The 24,899-nt window shown below is 27.2% G+C and overlaps 2 protein-coding genes across 2 annotated transcripts; both read right to left on the bottom strand.

The window, feature by feature from the left end:
- Positions 1-401: 401 nt before the first annotated feature.
- LOC145184089 (katanin-interacting protein-like) lies at positions 402-23,396 on the bottom strand. The gene is made up of 45 exons (XM_090094028.1): positions 23,223-23,396; positions 22,880-23,104; positions 22,090-22,169; positions 21,850-21,995; positions 21,650-21,680; positions 21,448-21,502; positions 20,864-20,927; positions 20,659-20,765; positions 20,501-20,575; positions 20,148-20,201; positions 19,681-19,870; positions 19,460-19,588; positions 19,323-19,381; positions 19,028-19,140; positions 18,763-18,899; positions 18,350-18,486; positions 17,338-17,454; positions 13,034-13,168; positions 12,656-12,730; positions 12,142-12,284; positions 11,949-12,056; positions 11,742-11,788; positions 11,240-11,529; positions 9,324-9,504; positions 9,143-9,239; positions 8,766-8,910; positions 8,567-8,661; positions 7,783-7,885; positions 7,540-7,634; positions 7,406-7,445; positions 7,106-7,255; positions 5,593-5,698; positions 5,405-5,470; positions 5,160-5,275; positions 4,973-5,034; positions 4,467-4,632; positions 4,189-4,258; positions 3,323-3,407; positions 3,115-3,179; positions 2,704-2,814; positions 2,257-2,396; positions 2,005-2,106; positions 1,765-1,925; positions 721-818; positions 402-632 (listed from the first exon to the last, which is right to left on the bottom strand). Exons 2-45 carry the CDS (start codon positions 22,913-22,915, stop codon positions 583-585), a joined length of 4,632 nt encoding a protein of 1,543 aa, XP_089950154.1. The 5' UTR covers positions 22,916-23,104; positions 23,223-23,396; the 3' UTR covers positions 402-582.
- On the bottom strand, positions 14,805-15,541 carry LOC149885642 (uncharacterized). Its single transcript, XM_090094029.1, has 2 exons — positions 15,097-15,541; positions 14,805-15,012 (listed from the first exon to the last, which is right to left on the bottom strand). The coding sequence occupies exons 1-2, from the start codon at positions 15,407-15,409 to the stop codon at positions 14,885-14,887; spliced, it is 441 nt and encodes a 146-aa protein (XP_089950155.1). The 5' UTR covers positions 15,410-15,541; the 3' UTR covers positions 14,805-14,884.
- Positions 23,397-24,899: the final 1,503 nt, after the last annotated feature.

The raw sequence follows: 24,899 nt of genomic DNA, 5'->3' as shown, positions 1-24,899 counted from the left end.
TCTTCTTCGTTCTAGATTTCCATAAGTTTCTAGAATATGGATAAGTTTGTCATTTGGTTGCAGGGTCCACTCTACAACAAGTTCTCGGTGTGAATCTTGTAATCTGTCAAGTATCATATCCTTCAAAGTCTTTTTTAATTTAAAAAAAATAAAATAAAATAAAAAAGCAATTGTTTTTGTCAGTGCATCTCAAAATTTATGTTGCAATTGCTCTCTTCAAAAAAAAATCTATTGGGTCGCATCACGATCCCCATGTTGATTCATAAAATTACCTTTTTGGTTAAAATTTGCGCGCCTCAATTGTGCAAACTCACGCTTCCCAGTTTCAAAAGCGGTCAGTAATTATAAATTCATTAAGGGCAGGTGAGTTTTATAATTTTGTAACACATAAGAAAAGCGAGTTTTATGATTTACACTTTTTGTGTTTTATAAGATATACACTTTTTACAATTATTTACAAAGTACGTCATACATTATAGTAAATCATTTTTCTTCGCTATGATTTCCTCTTAAAATTTGTTTGTAGATAAAGAATGTTAATAATCTTCTAAACCCTTTTATTTTGAGAAAATCTAAGGAGAATCAATGATAAATTTTGCTCGGAGATTTCACAGAAGTCTTCGGACGCATAGCTAAAAAGTGAAAATTGAATTAAGCGGGAGAAAAAAGAATTAGAAAAGTTAAAAACTAAAACAAACCAAAGCCAAAATATTTTAAAACCTGGGTCAACTTTCCCTCTTTCAATCACTTTTTCGTTTTTAGGATTCAATTCTGAACGATCGTTGGTTAGCTTTACGCTTTGCTCCTCAATGGTTGAGCTAAACCAAAAGATGTATAGATACCATAAATTATAAAAGATTAAGGATACCATAAATATTTAACTAAAACTATTATCGAGTCATTTTTAACATCTTTATAAAACTAAAATTAAAAATCGTTCGCATCATTTTTCAAATTCTTGATCCTAAAATTTGTTTATATTTAGTCTCTTGTTTATTTTCATTATTTATTTTTAAATCTTAAAATTAGTTTGTATCTGTTTTTCACCTAAAAAATACTACGTCAAAATTGGTCTTTAATCGTGATAATAGAGCATTATCCTCTTTCAATAACAAACTTTGATTAATCCTGCTGCTTAAGTTACCATACTGACGCCTAACTGGTTAACAAGGACCACAATGTAATAGGGCACAGTTACCATTTAATCGCATGATTATATGTAACTCATACACCAAATAAATTAAAGATATAATGAGGATGAGGATAATAGTAACTCATTGTAAGTCATCAATACTTTTGCTTTTTATCTTGATAATAATTCAATGTTTTATGAAAAAAAATCTTTTATTATAGTCTGACAAATACCATCAAAATATTTTTTTTTCTTACAATAACTATAATTATATGAGACCTTGGTATTATTTCAAATCTGTATCAAACATTCGTTTATCGTTGACTTGATATTTTTACTAAATAAAAGAAGATCAAATACAAATTTACTGAGCTATTACTCGTGAAAAATTAAGTGACGTTTCCACGAAGTGACAGTTTCTGAATCTTAAGCTTATTGAAAATACTTTCACCTGTGTTAGTAGTCAATTCGAAATCTGTTGAAATTTCAACTATTTAACAAAATTCGCTAAAAAAGGTCCGAAAAGAAAAAAAAATTCTAATAAGTGAGCGAAATCAGTCAGATATTAAGAGATTTTTTCTATTGATTTTGTTAACTTTGAATTAGAAAAAAAATTTAAAAAAAAATTTTACCTCAAAATATGTCCGCGTTCTTTTATTGCTATTTCTTCGTCATCTGTAAAAAGAATTGTATGGTGGATAAGAGGAGCTTGTAATCCAGGTAAAATAGAGCGAGCATAGGCGCCACATTGCGGTAGTACACCACTGTATACTAATAGATCGTCAACGAGCAACTAAAAAATTATAAATACATTTTATAGATTAATTTGAGGGCGCAGTGTTAAAGTTCACTGAACTAAAACTATCACTTACACCAAATTGCCGAACACCTCTGTTCGGTGTTTTACTGTAATTCCAAAGCTTAATCATTGAAACTGTGACAGGTTCATCGAAAACAATGTAAACTATGTTTATCTAAATCATAATTTGTATAAATTTGACAATAAGATTTAAAGATAAAAAAATCTATGTACACATAGTCATATAAAAAAATATTGTAATCAAACATTAACACAAAAAATCATATTTAACTAGGTAATGTATATATATTAAAAGGGTTCTAACATGTGAAGGCAAAATAGGAGCAAGCCACATATGACCTCCATCATAAGTATCATTAACTCCATCTATAAGTTTGTCTGGTGTCCGTGCATCATCAGCAACACCATCAAGAACGTTTACACTATGCGGATAAGCAGTAATATCTTTGAAAGTTAAGGATTACATATAAACTTATCATCTGGTATCCGGGTGCATCACCATGACACCAGGTTGTTGTGGATACATTGCCAAATAACAAGATAGTAAACTTGCTATATAAAACTAAATATACCCTGAAAAATTTCTTTTCTTAATCTGTTAACAACTACTTTAAGAAAATTTATGCTAACAATTTTAGAAACCAGAAAAAAAAAAAAAGAAAACTCGAAAATATTTCTGATTAAAACTAAAAAAAGCAGACAAACAAGCATAATCATAAAATAATGCCAGAGGAAGAAAAAGAGAAGATACTGTTATCAGTCAGCTGTATCTCTTTGCCATACTTGTCAAATATCTGTATCCCATTTAAGCCAATATAATATGGATCACCCCATGATGAGAAGAGTTTTAACTGGAAAACAACTTTTAATCTGTTAAAGGTAGTAGTGAAGTTTTTGTAACTTAATATCAAATACAAAAAAAAAAAAAAAAAAAAAAGAAGACCAACTGACCTTAAAAAGATTTATTTTTATAAGTGAATTCATTGCAACTTTAAAAACTTTTTGATATTTAAAAAAATCACATTACATGTTCTAAACTTCTTACACAATTATCTCACTCATTGTTTAAAAAATTCTTTTTCGATAAGATTAAAAAAATTTGTTAGATGAAAATAACCTTGCTCATTATTTCAAAATAATATTTTAATATAAAAAAAGATACAGCCGCATGGCATAATCAGAGTTTCATACTCATTTACAACTTTTTGTAAATTTATTTTTCGATGCCTATGTAATGAAAAAAAAGAATCTTCATGCAAATTAAAATAAAAAAGCATAAGAACTAAGAAAAAAGCTAATTATATTTCTACCATTTCTCTGAAGAAGGATTATTTTAGCTGAAAACAAATATATTGATTTAAAACACATACTGAGCAAAATCCATATTGAAATCATCTAAGCGACGCTGATTAAAAATAATATCTTGTGCAAAATCAAAGTGACAATGACCAGGACCTAAACAAAGATAAGAAATAAATAAAAAAATAATAAAATACCAGTAGCAAAGGTAATTGATTAAAAGGTAAAAAATAATTCCAGGCTAACAAAGATCAAACATAACAACAATGATCAATACAAATCAATACAAATGTCAATATTTCTTCCTAATAAGAATGTTACAAAACAGGTCATTACAAAAAGTGATTCACTAATAAAACACAACAGATTCTTAGACTTATGAATAAAATCTGTTTTTAGGGGGTTTGAATGAATATTCGAAAAAGGGATAAACTAATATGCAGTGGAATTAATTCCATGTTTCAATTGCCTGTGGGATAGTTAAGTTGTTATAAGTGAATGATCTTAGATTATGACCAATGATCTATGATTACTGTAGTTACAAAATAGAGTTTGAAGGAGACCATGTTGTTGATCCCAGACAAATGAACAATTTAAGAACTGAATTAGGTCATTGAAGCAAGGAATTTAGATTATTCCTAATCTTGACATCCATATTACAAATGTGAAAATGTGAAAATGGAGTGAGATAAAACAAAGTTTACATGTTAACATAATATTGAACTTTTCCTAATATTCAATTGAAATGACCTAATTTAAAAGTAGGATCATTTCGGTAGGTTTTATATGAAAGCTTTGATCTATCATAACACTAAGATAAACTATACTACTAGAAAAAGGCAGCTGTTTTGAGAACTTTTTCGTAAAACGCAAAGCGCAATGACAATAATCAGATACAAAAAGTACAATAACAGATTATAGTATACCAAGAAATTACCTTTACGAACCAAAAAACCTTCCAGAGGAGAAACTTCTTGATCATCCATGTAAACATGTATTGTTTTTGTCTTAATATAGAAATATTTAAAGTCTACTCTCAACTTAATTTTACAGATAAGAAATAAAATTTTTTATTGAGCTAGAATTTCAATTTAAAAGCAAACAGTGGTAAAATATTCAAAGAAAATAGAAGAATGTTCTAAATTATAAATGGACCTGAATCATTAGCATCTCGACTCTTATCATTAAACCACAACATAAAAAATATAATCTTACTCCTCTGCATGTATCTTCCGGAGATTTATTGTAGTTCCAAACTCGAATTCCTGTTACAATGGTGGAGTGTTTAAAATTTATTTTTAGAAGATGGGTTCCTTCCTCATCAAATGGAATCAACCACATATGCTCATCTGACATAGTAACATTTACACCATCTATAAGCCTAATAAAAAAAGTGATTAAAAGTAAAAAATCAATTTAAGCTCATAAATAACTCAATCCTTTATGGTTATTTCAATAAGACTTTAAAAAAAAAATTCATATTTGTAGTATAAAAGAGTAGCTATAATCCAGCTATAAAGTCAATGGTTATTTCAACAGAATGAAGCATTAATGGTTATTTCAGAACAGAAATAACCATTAATGCTTCATTCTGTTGAAATAGCACACAAATAAATTTGAATGTATTCAAATGTTAACAGGCTTCCTTTTATGATACAATCTAAAAACAAGAACAGAACAACCATTAATGTTTCCAAAAAATATATTTTTTAAAAATTTACTTGTCTAAAGTTCTGTCATCTTCTCCATATTCTTCAAGATCATTTAAATCTCTTGGATTTGCCTAAAACATATCTTTTTCTTTTTTTTCTTTTTAAAACAAAACAAAACAAAACAAAAAAAAGACATTCAAATAGTAAAAATGAAGATAAATAATCTAAAAAAAAGTAATTTAAAAACAGAACTTACTTCAAGCATATCCAAAGTAAGTGGAATTTTTTCGAATGTTTCACCAAGGACTTCCAAACCTGTTAAACCAAGATAGTGTTGATCACCCCAGGTTGATGACAAGAAGATGGAAAGAACTAATACAAGGAAAAAAAATTCAAATGATAACACACATGCACTACTACTCTGCTTATTCCAAAAAACTTTTTTCACAGAACAAAAATATTTTTGTTACTTTGTGTTTTTACAGGATTCATGTTTAATACCTTGACAGTAGCAGAAACCTCCATCAAAATCATCATTAACTTCTGCTTCTACAGGTAAAGCATGACCTATAAAAAAAGTATTGCCTCAGTAATTAATTCATATACGTATTTATATACAAAAATATGTAGACAATATATAACACATAAATTTAGAAATAATAATTTTAATCAGTCATTTCAGAATTTACCTTTTGATTCAGTAAACTCTTCTTCAATTGAAGATGTTATATTGAAACTTCGGGGTAAAATTGTGTCTCTGGACTTTGGGCAAGTAAATGGGCGACCTGTTGGTGTCTGAATTTGATATATTTTTTAACTCATTATACACTTATGATTATAAAATAGATAATATATAAACAATATTGAAAATAAAATATAACTTTACAAATAGTTAGCAACGACTGGAACTAAGGAGGGGGAAGAGGCTATAGCCTTTCCCTTAATTCACAATTATTTCCAAAAATTTATTTCATTTTTAATTAATAAAAACCCATTGTAATAAAAAGAATTTTAGCAAAGTATGTAAAATTATATAAACTACAAAAAGTTACATAAAAATTTACATAAAAAGCATTAAAAATTTACAAAAAATATATGGCAAACAAGTAGCTATTCATGAGCAGAAAAAGATGAGTCTGCATCAGCAGAGTTCCTGGTTTAGGGAGCAAATTGATCTATAATTTGGAACTGTTTATTTAATTCTTGGAGCCAATCTTATTTTATGGAGCACTACAAAAAGAAAACTTGAAGCAGTGGTTAGAGTTGTAAGAAAAGATGTCTTACAGCTGAGGAATCTTAATTATCTTACAAAACAAGTTATATGATCATTATGAAGGAATTTTTCAAAATTTTAGGTGATAGATACACAAACAAGGATAAGTATATAGTACTCTTGATTACAAATCTGTTGTTGGACTGTATAACAATTTGGGCAATTTCAAGAACCAAAAAAATACCATGCTTTTATTATCCAAACCCCTTACTGGCACTCTATGTACTAGATTTGGTGGCTTGCTAACAACTTTTTGTGTTTAAAAAACCCTTAAAACACTAGATTTATAAATACATCATATCCTATAGCTAGTGCTAGTAATATATCTGACTTGAAAATGATCTGCTACTTTTGCTCATACTTGTAAAAAACTATTAAAGGTGTCTTACAAAAAATCTTTTGTCTTGACATAAGCCTTGAATAGCACTGTCCTTGGCTTTAGAGTGCTGAGCTTGATTGCCTCTCTGGTTAAAATACATGGAACTTTGATTACAGAGTAACAGTATAAAATATTTGGTAAATCTTCAAACTACTCCTTGTCAAAAGAAAAACAAGTGTAACACCAGAAAAGATCATTTTCTTTAACTTAAAAACTTAAAACTTAGCAACAATTTTGTTTCAAAAATGGTTTAGCTCCTAAGCTATTCTAAACTGAAATGATTTCAGTAGGAAATGAGTTTATCAGTAAATTGACTGGTAAACATGGACCATTTAAGACAATTTCTCCAGAAGACTTAGACTGATCAATCAGAACTGCTTATTTACTTTATAACCTTCTTTTGTTTTATTGGCTACAATAAAGAGTATTAAACTAAGTAAACAAATAAACATAAAACCAACAAATAACAAACTAAACAAAAGGGCATAATTAATAAATATTTTTAATAGAACTAAACAACTATAGATTAAACACTTAAAAAAAAATTTACTTCAGTTTTGTCAGCAGTTGATGGCCGCTGGTCAAAGTCACTGGACAATGCTAACATTGCCTCTTCTTCATTACTATATTCAATCAAAAATGTTGAATCATTTGCAGCAACATTTTCCAGAATTTCTTCCTCTGTTGTGAAAAGAATCATCTAGTGAGATATTAAATATATAAGTTATTTTAAAAACGTGTATAGAATTACTATTTAAAACCCCTAAAGTCAATAATTATAAAATTGTCTTGAACTATTTTAATCAATTGGATTGCAATGTTTAACAAATCAACAGAAACTATAACTTACATCACCATAAGGATCACTACTTGACAAAATACCACTTGCTCTAAAATTGTGAATGAAAGAAGCTACATAAAATTTATAATAAAATTATCTTTGAAAAATATTATTAGTAATAACTTCATGCTTCAATTAACAACCTTGCAATTTCACCAATAAAAATTAATTTTCCATCCAGTGCCATCTCCACAAAGCATGCCCCACGGGATGAATGAATGCGAGATTTATTATAGTTCTAAAAATGAAAAAAACAAAGTTTGTCCTATCATTCCTATCATGCATGGAATAGAAAAAATGTGTTTCACTTATTTTATTATAGAAATTTAGAATCCATTTTAATGTTGTAAGATTTAGAATAACATTTTAAATAATGAAAAAATTACCCAAATTCTTATCATTGCAATTGTAATTTCTTCTTCAAAATGCAAAACTACAAAATGATCACCACCAGGTGTAAAGGGAGTAAGCCATAAATGGGAATCATCTCTAAAATAGTAAAACAAAAAAATTAAAAGATTTTTTAAAACTATTATTGACTTCCTGGTGCAGTAGAAACTGCAAGTAGTTACTTACAAAAAGTAAAGAAATACAAATAAATTTGAATGTATTCAAATGTTAACAGGCTTTCTTTTATGATACAATCTAAAAACAATTATGTAATGGTATGGATACAATGATATGAGGATGTTATGATTAGATGATACAAATGATTGATATGATTACATGATATGCAAATATGAGATGATAATGATGAGATACAATAATGGTTTAAGATAAAAATAATAAAAGATGGATGATGTGCAAATCTGAGGATCAGCACAATGTAGAAGATGATTTTGATGCAAAACTTAATTCTTAAAGATTAAGATGAACTTCTGAAAGATTTCAGCATTAAACAGCATTTAGATTAAGTAAAACCTAATATTTCTATGCTTTATAGCCAAAACGAATTCACTCAATTGGTATAAAGTAAATTAGTCAAAGATAAATGAGTTTTGAATTTAAAAATGAATTAAAAAAAACAAACAAACTTAAAAACAAAATATAAAACACCTTTTAATTTGGTTCAGCAGTTAAAAAGCACAAAGTAAATGCTGTCAAGGTAAAAAAGTGTTTGCTCAAAATATGTTCAAGTTAATTTAAACATTGAAAAGAGATTGTGCATACCTAGTCATATAGCATCCATCAATTAGATTTTTAACAACCCGTGGATCTCCCTCATACTCAGGCAAGACATTGATATCTTCTGGAGAAGCCTCGATCTACAAAAAAAATTTATTTACTTTTTTTATTTTTAAAATGCAAAATCAAAATCAAAATCAAAATGCAAAATCAAAAAATATTGAAGAAAGGTTTTATGAAATACCGTCTTCACTTTAGCCAATGTCCCTTCTTTTGTGAACACTTCTATACCATTCAGTCCTACATAATGACTGTCTCCCCATGTTGACTTAATATTCAATATTAATTCTTTCCCTTTTGGTAAAACAGGCAATTGAAAACGCTCGTCACTGTAAACACAGTTTTGAAAACAATTACTTAAAAATCATTAATTTTTTTTAACAAACTCAATTAAAAAATTTATTTAATTAAGTCTCTTTAGGGACTTCAGCTCAGAACTCAAAGTTTAAAACAATAAAACACATATAGGAACTCAAAAGTTTATCAATTCATTATATGTGTTACTATCTCAGCTTGCCTCTACTATCCATGTCTCTTACCACATTAAACCATTTATTATACCTTTTAACAGTTTCTTTACTACTTGTGTCCATACTTTGATGCAACAAATCAATATCTTTCTGTTTCATTGGCTCTAAAAGGCTGTTTATATCATCATCTAAAACATAACTTTTTAATGGTTAAAACAACAAGCAAACTTACTAAAAAAATTGTAGCATTGAATACAGAATTACATGCATACCATCATCAAAATTTGAGGTTATACGTCCCATATGGTGAAACTTGAAATTATCAATAGACTTTAAAAATTGTTCAAAGTCACCATCCATTTTATCTTTATTTTTTTTTCTTTGATTTACATCTGATGAGGAGTCAAGGGTATCAATAATCATAGATGATTGTTTAAGTAATGGTGATAAAGGCTAAAGAAAAAATAAATCATCACAGTCAAGTCAATTTGTAAAATTCAGTAGACAAATCACTGCATACGCTGGTGAATACACAATGTATAAGTCAACTTCCTGTTTTGTAACTTAACGGAATATTTTATAATTTATAACTAATGCATAATTTGAGATATTTCTACAAATGACTTGTCTGCATGCATTTAAGAAAACAACTTTAGAATGAAACTATTTCTTGAGTGTAATGATAAAGATTTTAAAAAATAATTTTTTAAAAATATTTTACATAATGGTTTTGTTATCAAATAGAAACCATTATATAGCAAACTTTTTGAAACCATTATTTAAAAACTGTTGTTTTTAAAATTACTTTCACTTGAAACCAGCAAATTGTTTTCATTAACATAGAGAAAACACATTTTTTTATAGAAATTTACTAATTAAATAATTTCATTCTTGTTAATGAATAAGTTTTCTTGTTGAAGCAAATAAACTTGTTTAAGCTAGTTGAAGCTTGTTGTAGCAAATAAGCTTATTTAAGCTTGTTGAAGCTAGCAAGTTAGTTAAAATAAGTTCAAGTTTCAGAGAAATATTATTCTACTTGAACTATGTAAGTTATCTAACCATATGTAACCATTTTCATTTAACATTTATTTTAAAAGGTTTATTTTGAATAACTACATCAGTGTCTAAGTGTCTAAGTTTATAGACATTATATAAGGTTTATAGGCTTTACAAACCACTTCTAAATGGCTGAAAGTCACTTAGAATATTGATATTTAAAGATATGCATAAAGAAAATTAATTATTTATCACCACCATTATAAGTGTTAAAAAGTATAAAAGCACTTATACTATTTTTTCTTATTTTATTTTATTTATTTATACTACTCATTCTTACATTTTATTAAATTTTTCATACTCTTTTGTATGGTGTTTGTCAAATATTATAATGAATTTTACAATGAACTACTTGTAAAACACTTTTTAATATGCTTTTAAAAAAAAACTAAATTTATTTAAAGTTCTTTTAAAAACATTTTTAACAATAAGTTAAATTCTTTTTAAAACCATCAACATTGTAAACTGCACATAAGAATAAAATGGAGTCAATCAATTACAAAAAGAAAATTCATCAAATCGAATGAAAAGCTTTTTTGTTTAACTCTTTTAATTAAACTGTATTACCACAGCCAAACTTATGTTGTCTGTACTGTATTGAATATGTTCTGTGGAAAAGTCTGGAAACTTTTAGAACTAGGTTTAATAATAGTTTATGAAAAAAGTTGTAAATAATATTTACATTAAAGTAAAACATTAGTAACATTACAAATTACTAATGCATTAAAGTGATTTTTGCATGCAGCAGTTAATTCAAATAAAATGTGTTTAAAACTCAATTAATAAACAAGAATTCTTTTCAATTTAGAAACATTTTTTCATATTTAGTGTTGATTTACTTGATGATAAAAACAGTTGAGGAGTTTTTAACAGAGCATTAAAGTTGAATATCCAAAATAATTAAATAGTGGGTATAATTAAGCATCAGGTTTTTGAGTTTTTATCCAGGCAGAATGCAAAAGGTATTACAATAATCTACAAAAACAATCTTTTTCTAATTAGGTTTTTTTTTATCAGAAACTCAGAAACAGAATCTTTTCCCCCAATTTGCTGGAGTTTTCACAAACTAAAATCAAATTGATTATACAAAAAAAAGTTCCTGAATATTAACTGAATTTTAAAAAATCCTTACAGGGTTTAAGATTGATTCTGCTGAATCTAACTGACTTCTACGACCATTTTTTGGATTTTTTGGTTTAACATTAAGATCAAACAAATCATTTAACTCTTTTGCATCATCAGTAGAATCATTGAAAGGTTGACTAGATTTTTTTTTATCATTGGGTTGATCAATAGAATCAAAATTGAGCTGACTACGACGACCACTTGAGGGCCGAGATCTAGGAAGGTATTCTTCTGTAAATATGGAGTCAATATTTTTTGAACTATTACTCTGTATGGACTTTTTAACCTTTGGTGAATCTAAACAAACAAAAATGCAATTTTATTTAACTAAAAACTCATGCTATAATGTATTGTTTAAACTATTTACAGCATGTTATAATGTATTGTTTAAACTATTTACAGCATGTTATAATGTATTGTTTAAACTATTTACAGCAAACTTTTACTAGAAAGTTTACTAAATTTCTAATAAAATTTTTTGTGATAGTATTTTACAATATTCTACAAACCTTCTAACCAGGATAATTTTTCTGAACTGGATTTTATTGGTGGAGGCCTAAAAAAATATATAATTTTTAATAAAGCTAAATAAAACATTTAAAAGTTTATGCTTACTAATTTTATCAAAAAAAATTAAAAAATGTTTAAAAAAAGGAGAAAAAAAAATTAATTAAAAAAGAAAACTGTTGGATAAGTACTAATTTGATTTTTTTTACAAGGAAGAAGTTGATATATCTTTTGTAATCTTTTCTTGAGTCTTTTCTTTTGTAAAAGAATTCACGAGAGGTGTACTTTTTGAGCGCGAAGGAAGTTCAAATGATTGACTAAATTAAAAATAATTTTTAAACGCAAGATAACAAAAAAAAAAAAAAGAAAATTTTTTACTAAAAGTTTATCTTTGTAACTTACATTTTAATATCTGGCAAACATTTCATGCCATATGAACTTTTTGTTGAATGTGAGTCTTGCATGGTCTTATCTTCTTTTGCGTCTTCCAAAACGTTATTCAGGATAACTATATGACCATAGTCAAAGATTTGGTTACCACACCCCTGAATTTTTATTCACATTAAATAAAAGAATTTCTTTTTTTTTTATGCTTTTAAAGTAAAAGTGAGTAAAAAAAGAAGAAACATCATAATTCAGTAAACAGCTCTAGAACAACAATTAAAACAATTAAAATACATTAGGCATTCAATTCAGAGATTCAAAAATAGAAAAGCATTGATGCAAAATAATATATTTTAAGTAATTTAGTAACTATATACTTATATTATACCAATAGTGTTATTTATAGTGAATCTCTTAAATTTTTTTTTGACAATCTAAGTTTATCTTAACTTTTTTAAACAAAAAGCACCCTGTAGAACCAAGATTATATTATAAATTATATAAAAAAAGAAATATTATTGATCTATTCTACCTTGCTAATAATGCCTTCCCACTCAACTTCATCCTCCACAAAGATTTTACAGTGTTTAACACCTATATTCAAATCCTAAAATGAGAATTTTCAGCAATAAAATATACAAAAACATTAAATTTAAGTATAAATTAAAATGATTTTCACATCAAATGTAAGATTTTTCATAACACAAACTTAAACACAGCAGCGAAGAACTTTAAATATGATTAATGAACTTAAAGTAGCATCAAGCATTTTTTGATAATGCAAGTGCCATTTGCTTTCTAATATGTATTTTTGAATAATTGTATCACAAACACACTGTGTTTCATACTATGTTTATAAAAACAGGAAAAGTATATTTTAAACGCAAGAATCATAACAATTTATTTAAACCTGCAATGACTGATTATAGTTCCATATAACAACTTTGCTTAGCTTTGTAAAATCTCCAATTGGCAGCCATGCATCAATTTTAAGACTATCATTGCAAACAAACTTACATTTCAACATGTAACTCTCTTTTGTAGTCTAAATATTAGAAAAACGTTATTGAAATTTCAGGTGATTGTAGAATTGCTTATTTAATATTTTGTTTACAGCAATTGACCATAAAGCAGTCTAATTATATCTTGAACTGTTGTTACCATAATATAATTTAATCTTTTGCATAATATGAAACGTAGTTGTGGCAAACTACACACATCATAATACTAAGCATAGAATATTATTCTTTTATTAACATGACAAGCAGCAGTTGTTGTCTGCAAAAGAGGAATTAGGGTCTTTTGAAGAATTAAACATGTGAAAAAGGAGGTCAACTGGCTACAACAAGATAATGTGAAGCTCAGCAGAAGAATAGAGACAAAATGACTCCAATACACCACAGAATGATAATTAACCAACGCAAACTCTATTTAATGGTGTAGTAGCTGTGTATGATCCAGATTGCTCCTTAACAGTGAATTGAAATGAGCAGTTTGGATCATATGATGCTGGCTCACTTAATGTTAAAGAAGCTAGTTGATGTTATGAGTTGCAGTTATGGTGTCTGGAAATAAAACAATCAAGTTGCTGGAAGTTCTAAAAGGTAGAGGCAGCAATCTTTAATATAATTCAAGACTGGAAGTTCTCTGGCTTTATGTTTTAACAATATAGCTAACAACACAGGACTAATTAAAACTTAATAAAAACTAAATAAAACTTTTGGAAAAATAACTTAGTATGTAGGCATCATCAAACTAATAGTGTCAAAAGTGTTTGACACACTGGTGGAATCATGTAATAGATCAAACATTTAGCAGTTTCAGAGATTTGGTAAATATTGGGGCTCAGTTGAGTAGTCTATCTATATTGTGACTATAAATAAAGTGAATGAAGCCATCCTAGACTGAATTGAGAGTCAAAGCGTTGGCTCTCAAACCATTTTAAGATAACTTCATTCACTTCACTTGGCAGCATTTCAGAGATGATTGGCATAAGCAAGAGTGCTGTTGAACTTAACACAATTATGCATCAGTTTCATGGCACAAACTGTAATGTTGATATGAATAAAGATTGATTTCATCAAAATAATCTGAAATATTTTGGTTTGAGTATGTTTTAGTAATAACAATGTAGGTTGCATTCATTACACAGAAGGTATTATGGACTAGAGAGTTTATTTAGATATCATGAAGATGGACCTTACAACAAGATAAAGATTCAAACCTTACAACAAGATCAAGATTGATATGCTACAAAAATATGTCTTATTTAAATTATTTTATTGAAAAAATTATATTTTAATGATTTTTGAAAAAAGAAAAATTTATTAAAATTCAGTTGTTTCCAAACTTTTGCACAAAATTTCAGCTGATTTCAGTTTGTGAAAAGTTATGCTTTAAAACTGAAAAAATATTTTTGTTTCTAAACTTAATCACAATATTGTAAATATACTATATCTTTATATATACACAGTAGAAATTTATTGTTTATGTATTCTTTGTTCATCCATATACAGGGTTACCACTATTAAAACTGAGGCTAAAAATAAGGATTTTAAGGAGAATTAAGGATATATTTTCCCAATTTATAAGGATATTTGGTCGCAAATGCCAATTTTTTCAAGGAAAAAATTGGCGTTCGGAGAATTAAGGAGAAAATGATTACTTTAAAAACAGAATCTTTCTTTTTTCAATAAACATTAATTCCAAATAGATAAACTATTATAAATATAATACACTATACACAAATATATATATAACATTATAAAAGTTCATTGTTCTTTTTAACAAGGTTTTTTTTTTTAACATAAAGCATTTCAAGAAACTCTTGTTTTTCAAAAGCAGCTCTTTTTAATGCATTAGATTTCGAAATGTCAGCTTTAATGTCATCTAAATACAAAGAGAATCATTAAATAATGACATTTCATTTAGTATTATATGAACTAAAAATTTATTCATATTAAGGGCACAAACCTAAAGCTATCCTTTTTTCAGCATGGAATCCAATTTCATCAGACGACTTCTTTAAATTCTCAATCATACATAATGACTGTCGAATTTCTGTATTGACTATTTCAATATCCTCAATTACTTTTTGTTTTGCTTCCATTTTCTCTGCTTTTTCTGCAGACAGGGCTTTTGATCGTTGATCATCAAAATACCTCTTTCTTGCCTGTTTGCAGCTATCCAACAAATCTTTAGTTATTTCAACTTCATGTGCCATGAGCCCATAAAATGTAAGGTAATCTTGGATAGAACGTAAAGAGATGATGGTGTCTGTGGACATATTGTCATCAATCAGATTTTTATTGCTGCTGAACCCTCGTTCAACTTGAGCTTGCTAATTGATAGCATACAACTTCTGTATAGTTCATGCAGGCCCAAATGCATACATGTGCTACTACTTTACTTGGTTTGCTTTAATGTAAAATTGAATATGCAATATTTAACTTTTTTTCAAACTGTTTTTTTGACGATGAGATAGTCTTTGGTCTCAAAGAAAAATAGATTCGTAACATGTTTTTTCATAGATTGTCAACCGTAATTTTGGAGTTTCATGCTGTATTTTTTTATAGCTCATTTTGTAACTTTTTTATTACTTGTTTTAATTTAAGTTTTTGTTAGTAATATTTCAAACAACAATAACAAAAGTTTAGAGTTAGTAAATGCTGATGAAAATAAAAGCAAAATTATAAAAGAAAATTATCAAATAAAGCAGCAAGCCTCAACTTTTGGCCAACATTAAAAAAAGGAAAATTATAAAGTAGATGTTTTAAAATTATATATATTTAGTAATACAAAGTAAATTTTAAGGAAACAACATGTCAATTAAATAGTAAAGACTTTACTTATTAATTAGCACTAATATAATATTGAAAAAATTAAACAGTTTTCAAAATAATTTCAATCAAACAGGTGTTTTAAAAAAAAGGAGAAAGTGGGCTTTCTCTATATATAAATATATATTTATATATATTAGGGTGCATCACAAAATAACAATTTAAAAATATTGATTTTGTCTGACACCTAATTGTGTTCTATATATTAAAAAAACAATGACTTTCAAAAACTTAAGAATAAGAAATATTTTTAGAGGTCCCCCAACACCCTAGAATATTTGACCAGTCCCTAATAATTAAAAAATATATAATTTTTCAAAAGTAGGTCGTGTTGGGTCTCAAATTAAGCAAAATTTTAAAAAAATTTCAAAAATAATCATTTAAAAAAAAACACATTTTTATTTCACTGCTATGTATATATAAAACTACAAAAAATGCACCTTTTTCATTTTTCCTTTAAAAATGTCATATTTATTGCAGTAAAGTCTAATGTGAATTTTTTTAAATAAAATGATGATTATTTTTTAAACTTTTATAAAATATCACTTAATTTGAGACCCAACATGAACTACTTTTGAAAAGCAATTTTTTTGAAATTATTAGGGACCGGTCAAATATTCAAGGGTGTTGGGGGACCTCTAAAAAATATTGAAAGTCAGTGTTTTTTTAATATATAGAACACAATTAGGTGTCAGACAAAATCATATTTTTTAAGTTGTTGTTTTGTGATGCACCCTTATACATACATATATATATATATATATATATATATATATATATATATATATATATATATATATATATATATATATATATATATATATATATATATATATATATATATATATATATATATATATATATATAAGCATCTAAAACAGGTATTAAAACGTTTTAATACATATTTTAGACGTTTAAAACACGTTTTGTGCCAACTGGGTATGTGTATATATATATATATATATATATATATATATATATATATATATATATATATATATATATATATATATATATATATATATATATATATATATATATATATATATATATATATATATATATTTATATATAGGTGTAGGATTTCAAATCATCAAAGAAGTAACTATTTGCTTCTCTATTGATAAGTATAATCCATATACTTTAATAAAATTTCCTTGAAGATAATGTAAGAAAATAAGGAGAAATTAAGGACAGCAGTTAAATTTGAACGTTTTTTAAGGTTATTTAAGGACTTTTAAGGAGTTTTTTTTTTATTAAGGATATTTAAGGTTTATAAGGAGGAGTGGGAACCCTGATATATCACATATTTGTATATTGCATACTTACATATATATTTATAGCATTTCTTTGAAAATAAGTTAGAACTGCTTACCTTTGTCTTGTTATTAATCAAACACTTTATGTCTGTTAGCACTGAATGTGAACTAGCAATTTTGATGTCACTTTCTCTTATAGTCAAATACTTGTTGTTTATGTCAAAGAATTCAAGCTACAAAAAACAAAACAGATGCAGTAAATCAAATAAAAAACACTCAAGAACAATTTATTTGTTTTGCCTTGAATGAGATATTTCAAATGTTTTTTTTTTTTTTTGTAATTTATTAATGCTGATTTCAAATTTGAAGTTTTGTTTTATATAATGTGTAATTTATAGGTTTTTCTCAAATTTAAAGGTTTTTATAAGTTGAAATTGAATAACTTAGTACATGGTTAAGCTATTTCTTTTAACCTAGAAGTTAAACAAAACTCAGCTTCTTTACAGTTTTACACAGAATGAAAGCTGCCCTTTGTTACTTTTTCAGAAAACCAAACTTTTTTACTTGAATTTATGAAACAATTTGTTTAGGCACTGAGAACTGATAGTAATTGCAAAAATTTTAGAATCACCAGATTTGTCATTTGAGAAAATCAAAGAAGAAGCTTTTGATGATTTTGAACTTATAAAATGATTGACCAAAAATCCCAATAATCATGGAGTTGTGAGTAATTAGTAAGGAGAGCACTTTTTCCAGGATCATAAGACATTAGAAAAATGCTACCAAGGACATTAAGACCAACACCTGACAACCAAATGCTAGAATATCAAATTTGATGACTGAGGTACCAGATTTACCATTATGTGCTAGTGTATATGATATTTTCATTAATACTTTTTGGATGAAATGTAGGATAAAACATAAAATTGAAAAATCTGTAGCTTGTAGTAAAAAAATTGTCTGCAGACATAAATTCAGCATATCCAGATTAGGTAAGAACCAGTGCCAAAACAAATTTTTTTTCCCCCAGTTTAATCATAACAAATACTTTCTTTACAGAAAAGATAAAAACCTTTATGGAAATGAATGCTTTTTTTGTCATCCTCTTTTTTGAAATCAATATCTCACCTCAGTTAGACCTATGTACATATCATTTCCCCAGTTACTATAGAATTCAATTCTTAAATGCAAATGCTTGTCATCTAATGATTTTTTCTTCAAATTAGTGGTGAATGCACTAGTCTCTGATCCAACAATTTTATTATCTGGAAAGAATAAGAACATGATAAACTTTACAAAACTAAATAATGATGTAAACTAAATTTAAAAAAACTATATTTAAACCTCACATCCATGATGGTTACAATAATGATAAAGATGGAAATTATAATGATGATGATGATGATGATGATGATGATGATGATGATGATGATGATGATGATGATGATGATGATGATGATGATGATGATGATGATGATGATGATGACGAAGAGATATGCTAACATAAGCATGATTTAATGCTTGTTTATACTGAAATTTACCTTGAGCTGAACATTCACTATAATGAAGAGACTTCTTGTTAGCAGGATCCTTTGCAGGAGCAACTTCACTCCAAGAATTCATCAATGATTCAGAATTTTCTAACTCAGCTAACATATTCAGCAACTTTCGTTGCTGCCTTTAAGGAGATATATTTAAAGGCCATAAGAAAAAAAGAAATAAGCTTCTGAAACAACTTGTAAAACAAATAAGACAAAGTATAAAACAATGAACAAGGCAAAAAAAATCATAGTGATTAAAAGAGACCTTCCTGTCATTTGACGAACTTTTTGTGTTATAGAAGTAATGTCAGCTTCAGTTAGAGTAGATACAGTCTGTGGACGACTCTCTAAAACTTCAGGTTTATTTTCATGAACAGCCTGAATAACAATATATATATATATATATATATATATATATATATATATATATATATATATATATATATATATATATATATATATATATATATATATATATCAAAACAGAAATTTCATCATTAAGATACTTTGAAAAAAAACTAAAAATGTTATTTTACTTTAAGAAGGATAAAAGCTAAAACCTGAACATATCCTGGTGCTGTCTGAGTAGTCCGGAGAGGGGATTGCAGTTTCCTTTTTTCTAAAATTAAAAAACAGTTTGTTAAACAGTAAATGTAGATATTCCTAACTTTACTATATATATATATATAAAAAAAACCTTTGAACTCTGCAAGCTTCTTATTTTCTTCTTCAATTGCAGAAAGAACATCAGCAGAGAGATTTGTATGAAAATCATTTTTAGGCTTTCGTTGTTCACTTGAAGAAACAGGACGATATTTGTGAACAACTAAAACAATATACTTTATCTTTATATATACCATAACAACATGGTATGGTAGTAATAAAATATGATAAGAAATTTAAAAAGAAGATATTCACCTGATGTAAGTTCTAAAATATCATTATCTTTTTTTTTTGTACATTCATCTAAAGTACTATCCATTTCATCAATATCTTCAACTAGCATATCTTCATCAGAAACTTCTGAGCCACTTTTTAGATGATCATCTTCAGATAAATATTCTTCATCCATATCCAACAAGCTGTTATTGTCACTATCATACACTTCCTGTATGTTGAATAAAAAAGTATTTAATACCAGATATTTTGATATTTAAGACTTTAGAACAAATTTAACTTTCTATTTTTTTATTTTACATATACTTTTTATTTCAATTTTAAAAATGAAAAGCATATCTTTAATATATTTCAAAAAATGAATTTCTAAAAAAACTAATTACTTTGAAATTACTTTTTGTTAAGGTAATAAGATTTTGAAAGAGAATATCATCAAATTCATCTATTTATTGCATACAAAATGGTAAAATGAAACCTTTAAAACCCACCTCTCTTAAACTTTTTATTACTCCCGAATCTGTCTGCAAGCTTGCACGCAGCAACTAAGCCAAAAGTTAAAAAAAAACAGAATCAGTAAACAATCAATTTTTTAGGACATTCTATTTGTTAGGTTATTTACTATTTACTTTTAAATCAAACAATTTATAGGAAGAAATTAGAAATGATTTGTCATCTTAATTATATATCAATTACACACATAATGAACCTAAACATAAAAAACACTTCAAAATAGTTCCTATTATGCAAGATGGTTAATTACTGATAAAGCACAACCAATTTAAAAAATTTTAAGTGAATAAAATATATGAAATACTTAAAATAACATAAAATTATTTTTTACCTTAGCATCTTCTATTGTGAAAGTTAGCTGTAAATTATTTTGCTCATCTTCTGAGGAGTACTCATCTTGACTTAACTAAAAAAGAAAAATTTCAAAGTAAAAAAGGAACTATTCCTCTTTATTACTATATATCGCTACTATGAATACAATTTCTATACCATTTCTTTCTCAATCTCTTCTTCACACTCACTCTCCTCATGATCTGGTTCTTCTTTAATGCTATCATCAACTTCAAAGTCCTCACTGTATTTTCCACTGAGAAAATCTTCATAAAACATTTAAATACAATTTTTTTGTGCCTTTTTAGCTTAAAAAAACAGTTGAAATAATACTGTAAATTCATGTTATAACTGGGGTAAATACCTGGGATATTCACTTGAAGCTTCTCACCACTTTGTGATTTTATTTTTAAAACATCAACTGGCTCCTAAAAATAAAGAACAAAAAATTAAATTAGAAAGCTAAATTAGTTGGTTAAACTTTTACTAAGATTTATATAAAATAAGTATTTACAATAAACTAAGCAACATAATAAGCTAAGCATTTAGTTATTGCATCTAGAAAAACTTTTTTGAACTGTTTATTACCCAAAGCTGTTTATTACCCATAACTGTTTATTATATGGTTCAGTGTTTGGGTTATCAGACTGAAGCACTGCTTCAAAAACAAAGCAAAACATTTACAAAGATTTTGATGATTTCTACCTCTTTGACAGAAAATTTGTATATACCAGCATGTACAATAATATTGCATCAAAATAACTCCAAGTCCCCCCCCCCCCCCACTACCAAACACCTAAACCTGTATATTACTATTTCCTTTATAATACTATTAAATGATGATAATTTTTTAAATATTAGAAATTTATAAACTTTGGTTTCATTTGATATTTAAATAATATTAAAAAAAACTACTTCAGGCCACTTTTCACAAAATTTAAAAAATACCTCATTCCAACCCTTTCTTTTTGATTTTGAAGGTGCAGTTTTAAGCCTGGGATCACTATAAGAAAATCCATGCTTTAACAAAACAGAAATAATAAAAGCACAAACTAATAATATAGTAAAAATACCAATAACATGAATTAATAAAAATATTTACTCCAATTAACTTTGAAAGATTAAAAGAAAAGTGAACTGAAGCTCTTACATATCACCAAATGCTGGTCTGGTGTGTTCATCTAGAAGGTAACAAAGTTGAGTAAATAAATTTAATTAAGGAAAAATATAACTAAATATTTTAAATGTTAACATAATGCTATTAACCTGTATACCAATATTTAAAAAGTTTTGATTTACATTAAGAAAAACCTTTCAATGAAACACACTTCTAATTTAAAGTGACATTACCCCCTGCACTTTTGTTTTTCCTGGATTTATGTCTTCCACTTAGATGTAGTCCAACATTAGCTCCATTAAGAAAAAGAGAAAAACCTTGTTCTCTGCGCTCTAGCTTGAGCTGTTCTTCATCTTTCTCCTTTAGCTTCTTCAGCAATCTTAAGTAAATGTTATATGTTAAAGTTTAAATAGAAGAAAAAACAGCACACACTACAAAAAATGACAACCAAGTAATATATAAATGTAGCATACCTATTTCTTTGCTGTAAAAGAAGTAAATAGTCATCATATGCATTACTAATATCTGAAGATTCAGTGGTAAATGGCTCAGACTAAAATTAACACGAAAATAACAATAAAGTGTTAATGACAATGTAATTATTAGAAATAATATATTCAAATTGGTATCGTGATTAACCTGTTAAACCATCCAAAACTATCTTCCTTTTTTTAATCATTTTAAACTTTTAAAATCTGTTTACTTTATTAAGTAAACATTACAAATATTGATAAATAAATAAACTGCATCAAGATATCATTAACATCATTTTCAAAACTTGTGGAAAGTTTTTTTTTATGTGAATTTTTTATTGTTTCTAACAATCAGTAAATCACTTAAATTAAACATCAAAAACAGTAACTTTTTAACTATTTTTTAAACTTAATTTTATACATATAAAGCATGGCACTAATAATATTGGGGACGTAAAAAAACTAAAATACAACTTAATCCATGAAAAATAATTATAAACATTTTTTTTCTGTCAATCCACCTGGTTGATTGCCTACTTACATACTAGCATAAATACGTACATAGGTTTTTTGCATAGCTTTATTTTTACCTACGTTGATTTTGTAATATGAAAAAAAAAAATTCTTTAAGGGAATTATAACATCCTCCTATGAATCAGACTTATATAAGCTTTATATTCATAGTAGCTAAAAGTACCTAAATACAAATACACGTTTTAAAGCAGGTATGCGTTAAAATAAAAATATAAGAATTTACACACGTTCTGTGCGTGTTTTTCGCTGTAAATACCTTATTATTTCCACTATACTTTAAAGCCATGATCATCAAAACCCATCACAATAATTGGTAATAATTTGGAAAGTAAGCTAATAAATATAGGAGAAACTATATTTATTAGCTGAGATTTCTTCTTGGCTACGGCAATTGTCCACCATTTTTCGAAAACTGTAAACAAACTTTTTGCCTCTTCAGCACCGAGTCTAACCTCCTCCTCTTTAAATACTTGTACATTAACTGGGTAGGTAATTAGAATTTTTTTGTAAGAACTAAAAATTACCACTTTGAAAAAAGAGATTAATCTTAACTTGAAGAAGTTTTTTAAAGACATATATATAAATTTTCTAAACTAGACCTTAAACTTTAGATTGCTGTGTTTCAAAATCAAAAGTTCAATCTTGATGATTTATCTTTTAGCTCTTAAAGGTTTATAACTATTCCAATTTTAAAACCAATCTTAAAGCTGAACTTTGAATATAGTTTACTTCACCATTATTTTCAATCATTCCCATATTGGAGTTGGTATACTAATTCTTGCTAATTTCGGATTTTATAATAACAAAGTATCAGTTGTTGATAAAATTTGAAAAGTGTATGTTGGGCTTTAAAGTTTGTTAAAACAAAAAATAGGACCTTGTGATATTTGATACTCGAAAGATCGAAGAAAATAGCATATTACTTAAAGATATTGTTATAGGATTATTTTGAAACCTACTCGCTAAAGACATTTTTCGCACTGAGTTTAATTTTTATTTGACTTTGCTTTTTGTAAATATTGTTTTCGCGATTGGTCAGCAAGTAGAAAGGAAAAAAAACGCATCAGACCGATAACCTATCATACAAAATCACTTTATTAATCCATCTAGTGATAAAATTAGGAACAAATTGTTGTAAGGGTTAAAGAAGCCTACACTTAAAGCATTCTGACTGACGAAACCACGGATGTTTCTAGCAAAGAAAAGTTTTTTTTATTTCATCAGTCAAAAAAGATGAAATTGAAGTTTTTAATCTTTATAGAGCTTGAAAGACTTAATGCAATCAAAGTATTGTTTCAGCCATTGAAAATCCAATCAAATTATTGCTTCAGCCATTGAAATCTTAAAACAAACTTAAACCTAGACTCTGGTAGATTTGCGGAACTTTGATGGATTTGCCATCATACCAAAAACGAAGGCTAAATCTTATCCTGAACGGCTTGAGCATTATCTCACTAACTCTGCATCGCAATTATCAAGGAGATAATTATACTTTGTTATTTTATGAAGCAAACTTTTTACCGACATTTTAAATTATGTAAAAGTAAGTAGTCAGAGGAGTACAAAGGTCATGCGTGTTTTTAAGAAATGCTTCAGTAAACTTGTTTAGAAAGAAAATAACCTCTTTGCCACATCGTCCCCTGAATTAAAAAGACTGCAGGAAAATAAGTCAGTTAAAAGTCAAAATGTTTTCTGCTCGATCTTTAGAAGTACAAAAAAAGAAGACTTCAATAAATCTGTTTTTTTTTGTTCTGTTTTGTTCATGTCCATTTGTTCAATAAATAAAAATATTTGATTTTTTAAAAGGTAATTTAGAATAACTAGACTTTTGTTCACTGCCACATCCAATATATAACTACATACTATATATTGGATGTAGCAGTGAACAATACAGGACGGAAGAGGTATGCTTATACATGCCTCTTCCGTCTGTATTGTTTACTGCTACATCCAGGAGCGAGTGACGGAGAATCCCTGAGAACAGCCGTTCATCGAACCCGATATAAGCCTAATGAGTGGTTACTGTTATCTTTAAACCGACAAGCCCCCTTTTAATCAACTGGCTGGATAAGGGAAAAATTATAAGTACACAAAAATATATAAAAGAATTTATCAAGCCCATTTTTAGTCCCATTGAGAAGCATTGACTAACATCAGGCATCAAAAGCCTGAAAATCTTGCGTGACAACGCAAAACCTTATGTTACAACATTTGTCCAAGAGTAACAGAACAACGTGGGCATTGCGATAATCAACCACCCACCGTACTCTTCGGAC

Source organism: Hydra viridissima, unplaced genomic scaffold (assembly GCF_058129835.1).
Source record: "Hydra viridissima isolate aposymbiotic clone 2 unplaced genomic scaffold, HvirCarnegie_v1 scaffold_7, whole genome shotgun sequence".
Classification (NCBI taxonomy): domain Eukaryota; kingdom Metazoa; phylum Cnidaria; class Hydrozoa; order Anthoathecata; family Hydridae; genus Hydra; species Hydra viridissima.
The sequence above is the reverse complement of the archived record's forward strand: the minus strand, read 5'-3'. Positions and strand labels throughout refer to the sequence as shown.

Excerpts from the sequence above, each read along its gene's own strand:
- LOC145184089 (XM_090094028.1), bottom strand. The coding sequence starts at position 22,915 with ATGATCATGGCTTTAAAGTATAGTGGAAATAATAAG. Across the intron at positions 5,035-5,159 it reads TTACTTTGGATATGCTTGAA|GCAAATCCAAGAGATTTAAA; the intron begins GTAAGTTCTGTT and ends GATATGTTTTAG. Across the intron at positions 2,397-2,703 it reads GATACAGCTGACTGATAACA|ATATTACTGCTTATCCGCAT; the intron begins GTATCTTCTCTT and ends TAACTTTCAAAG.
- LOC149885642 (XM_090094029.1), bottom strand. The coding sequence starts at position 15,409 with ATGTCCACAGACACCATCATCTCTTTACGTTCTATCCAAGATTACCTT. Across the intron at positions 15,013-15,096 it reads TGAAAAAAGGATAGCTTTAG|ATGACATTAAAGCTGACATT; the intron begins GTTTGTGCCCTT and ends CTTTGTATTTAG.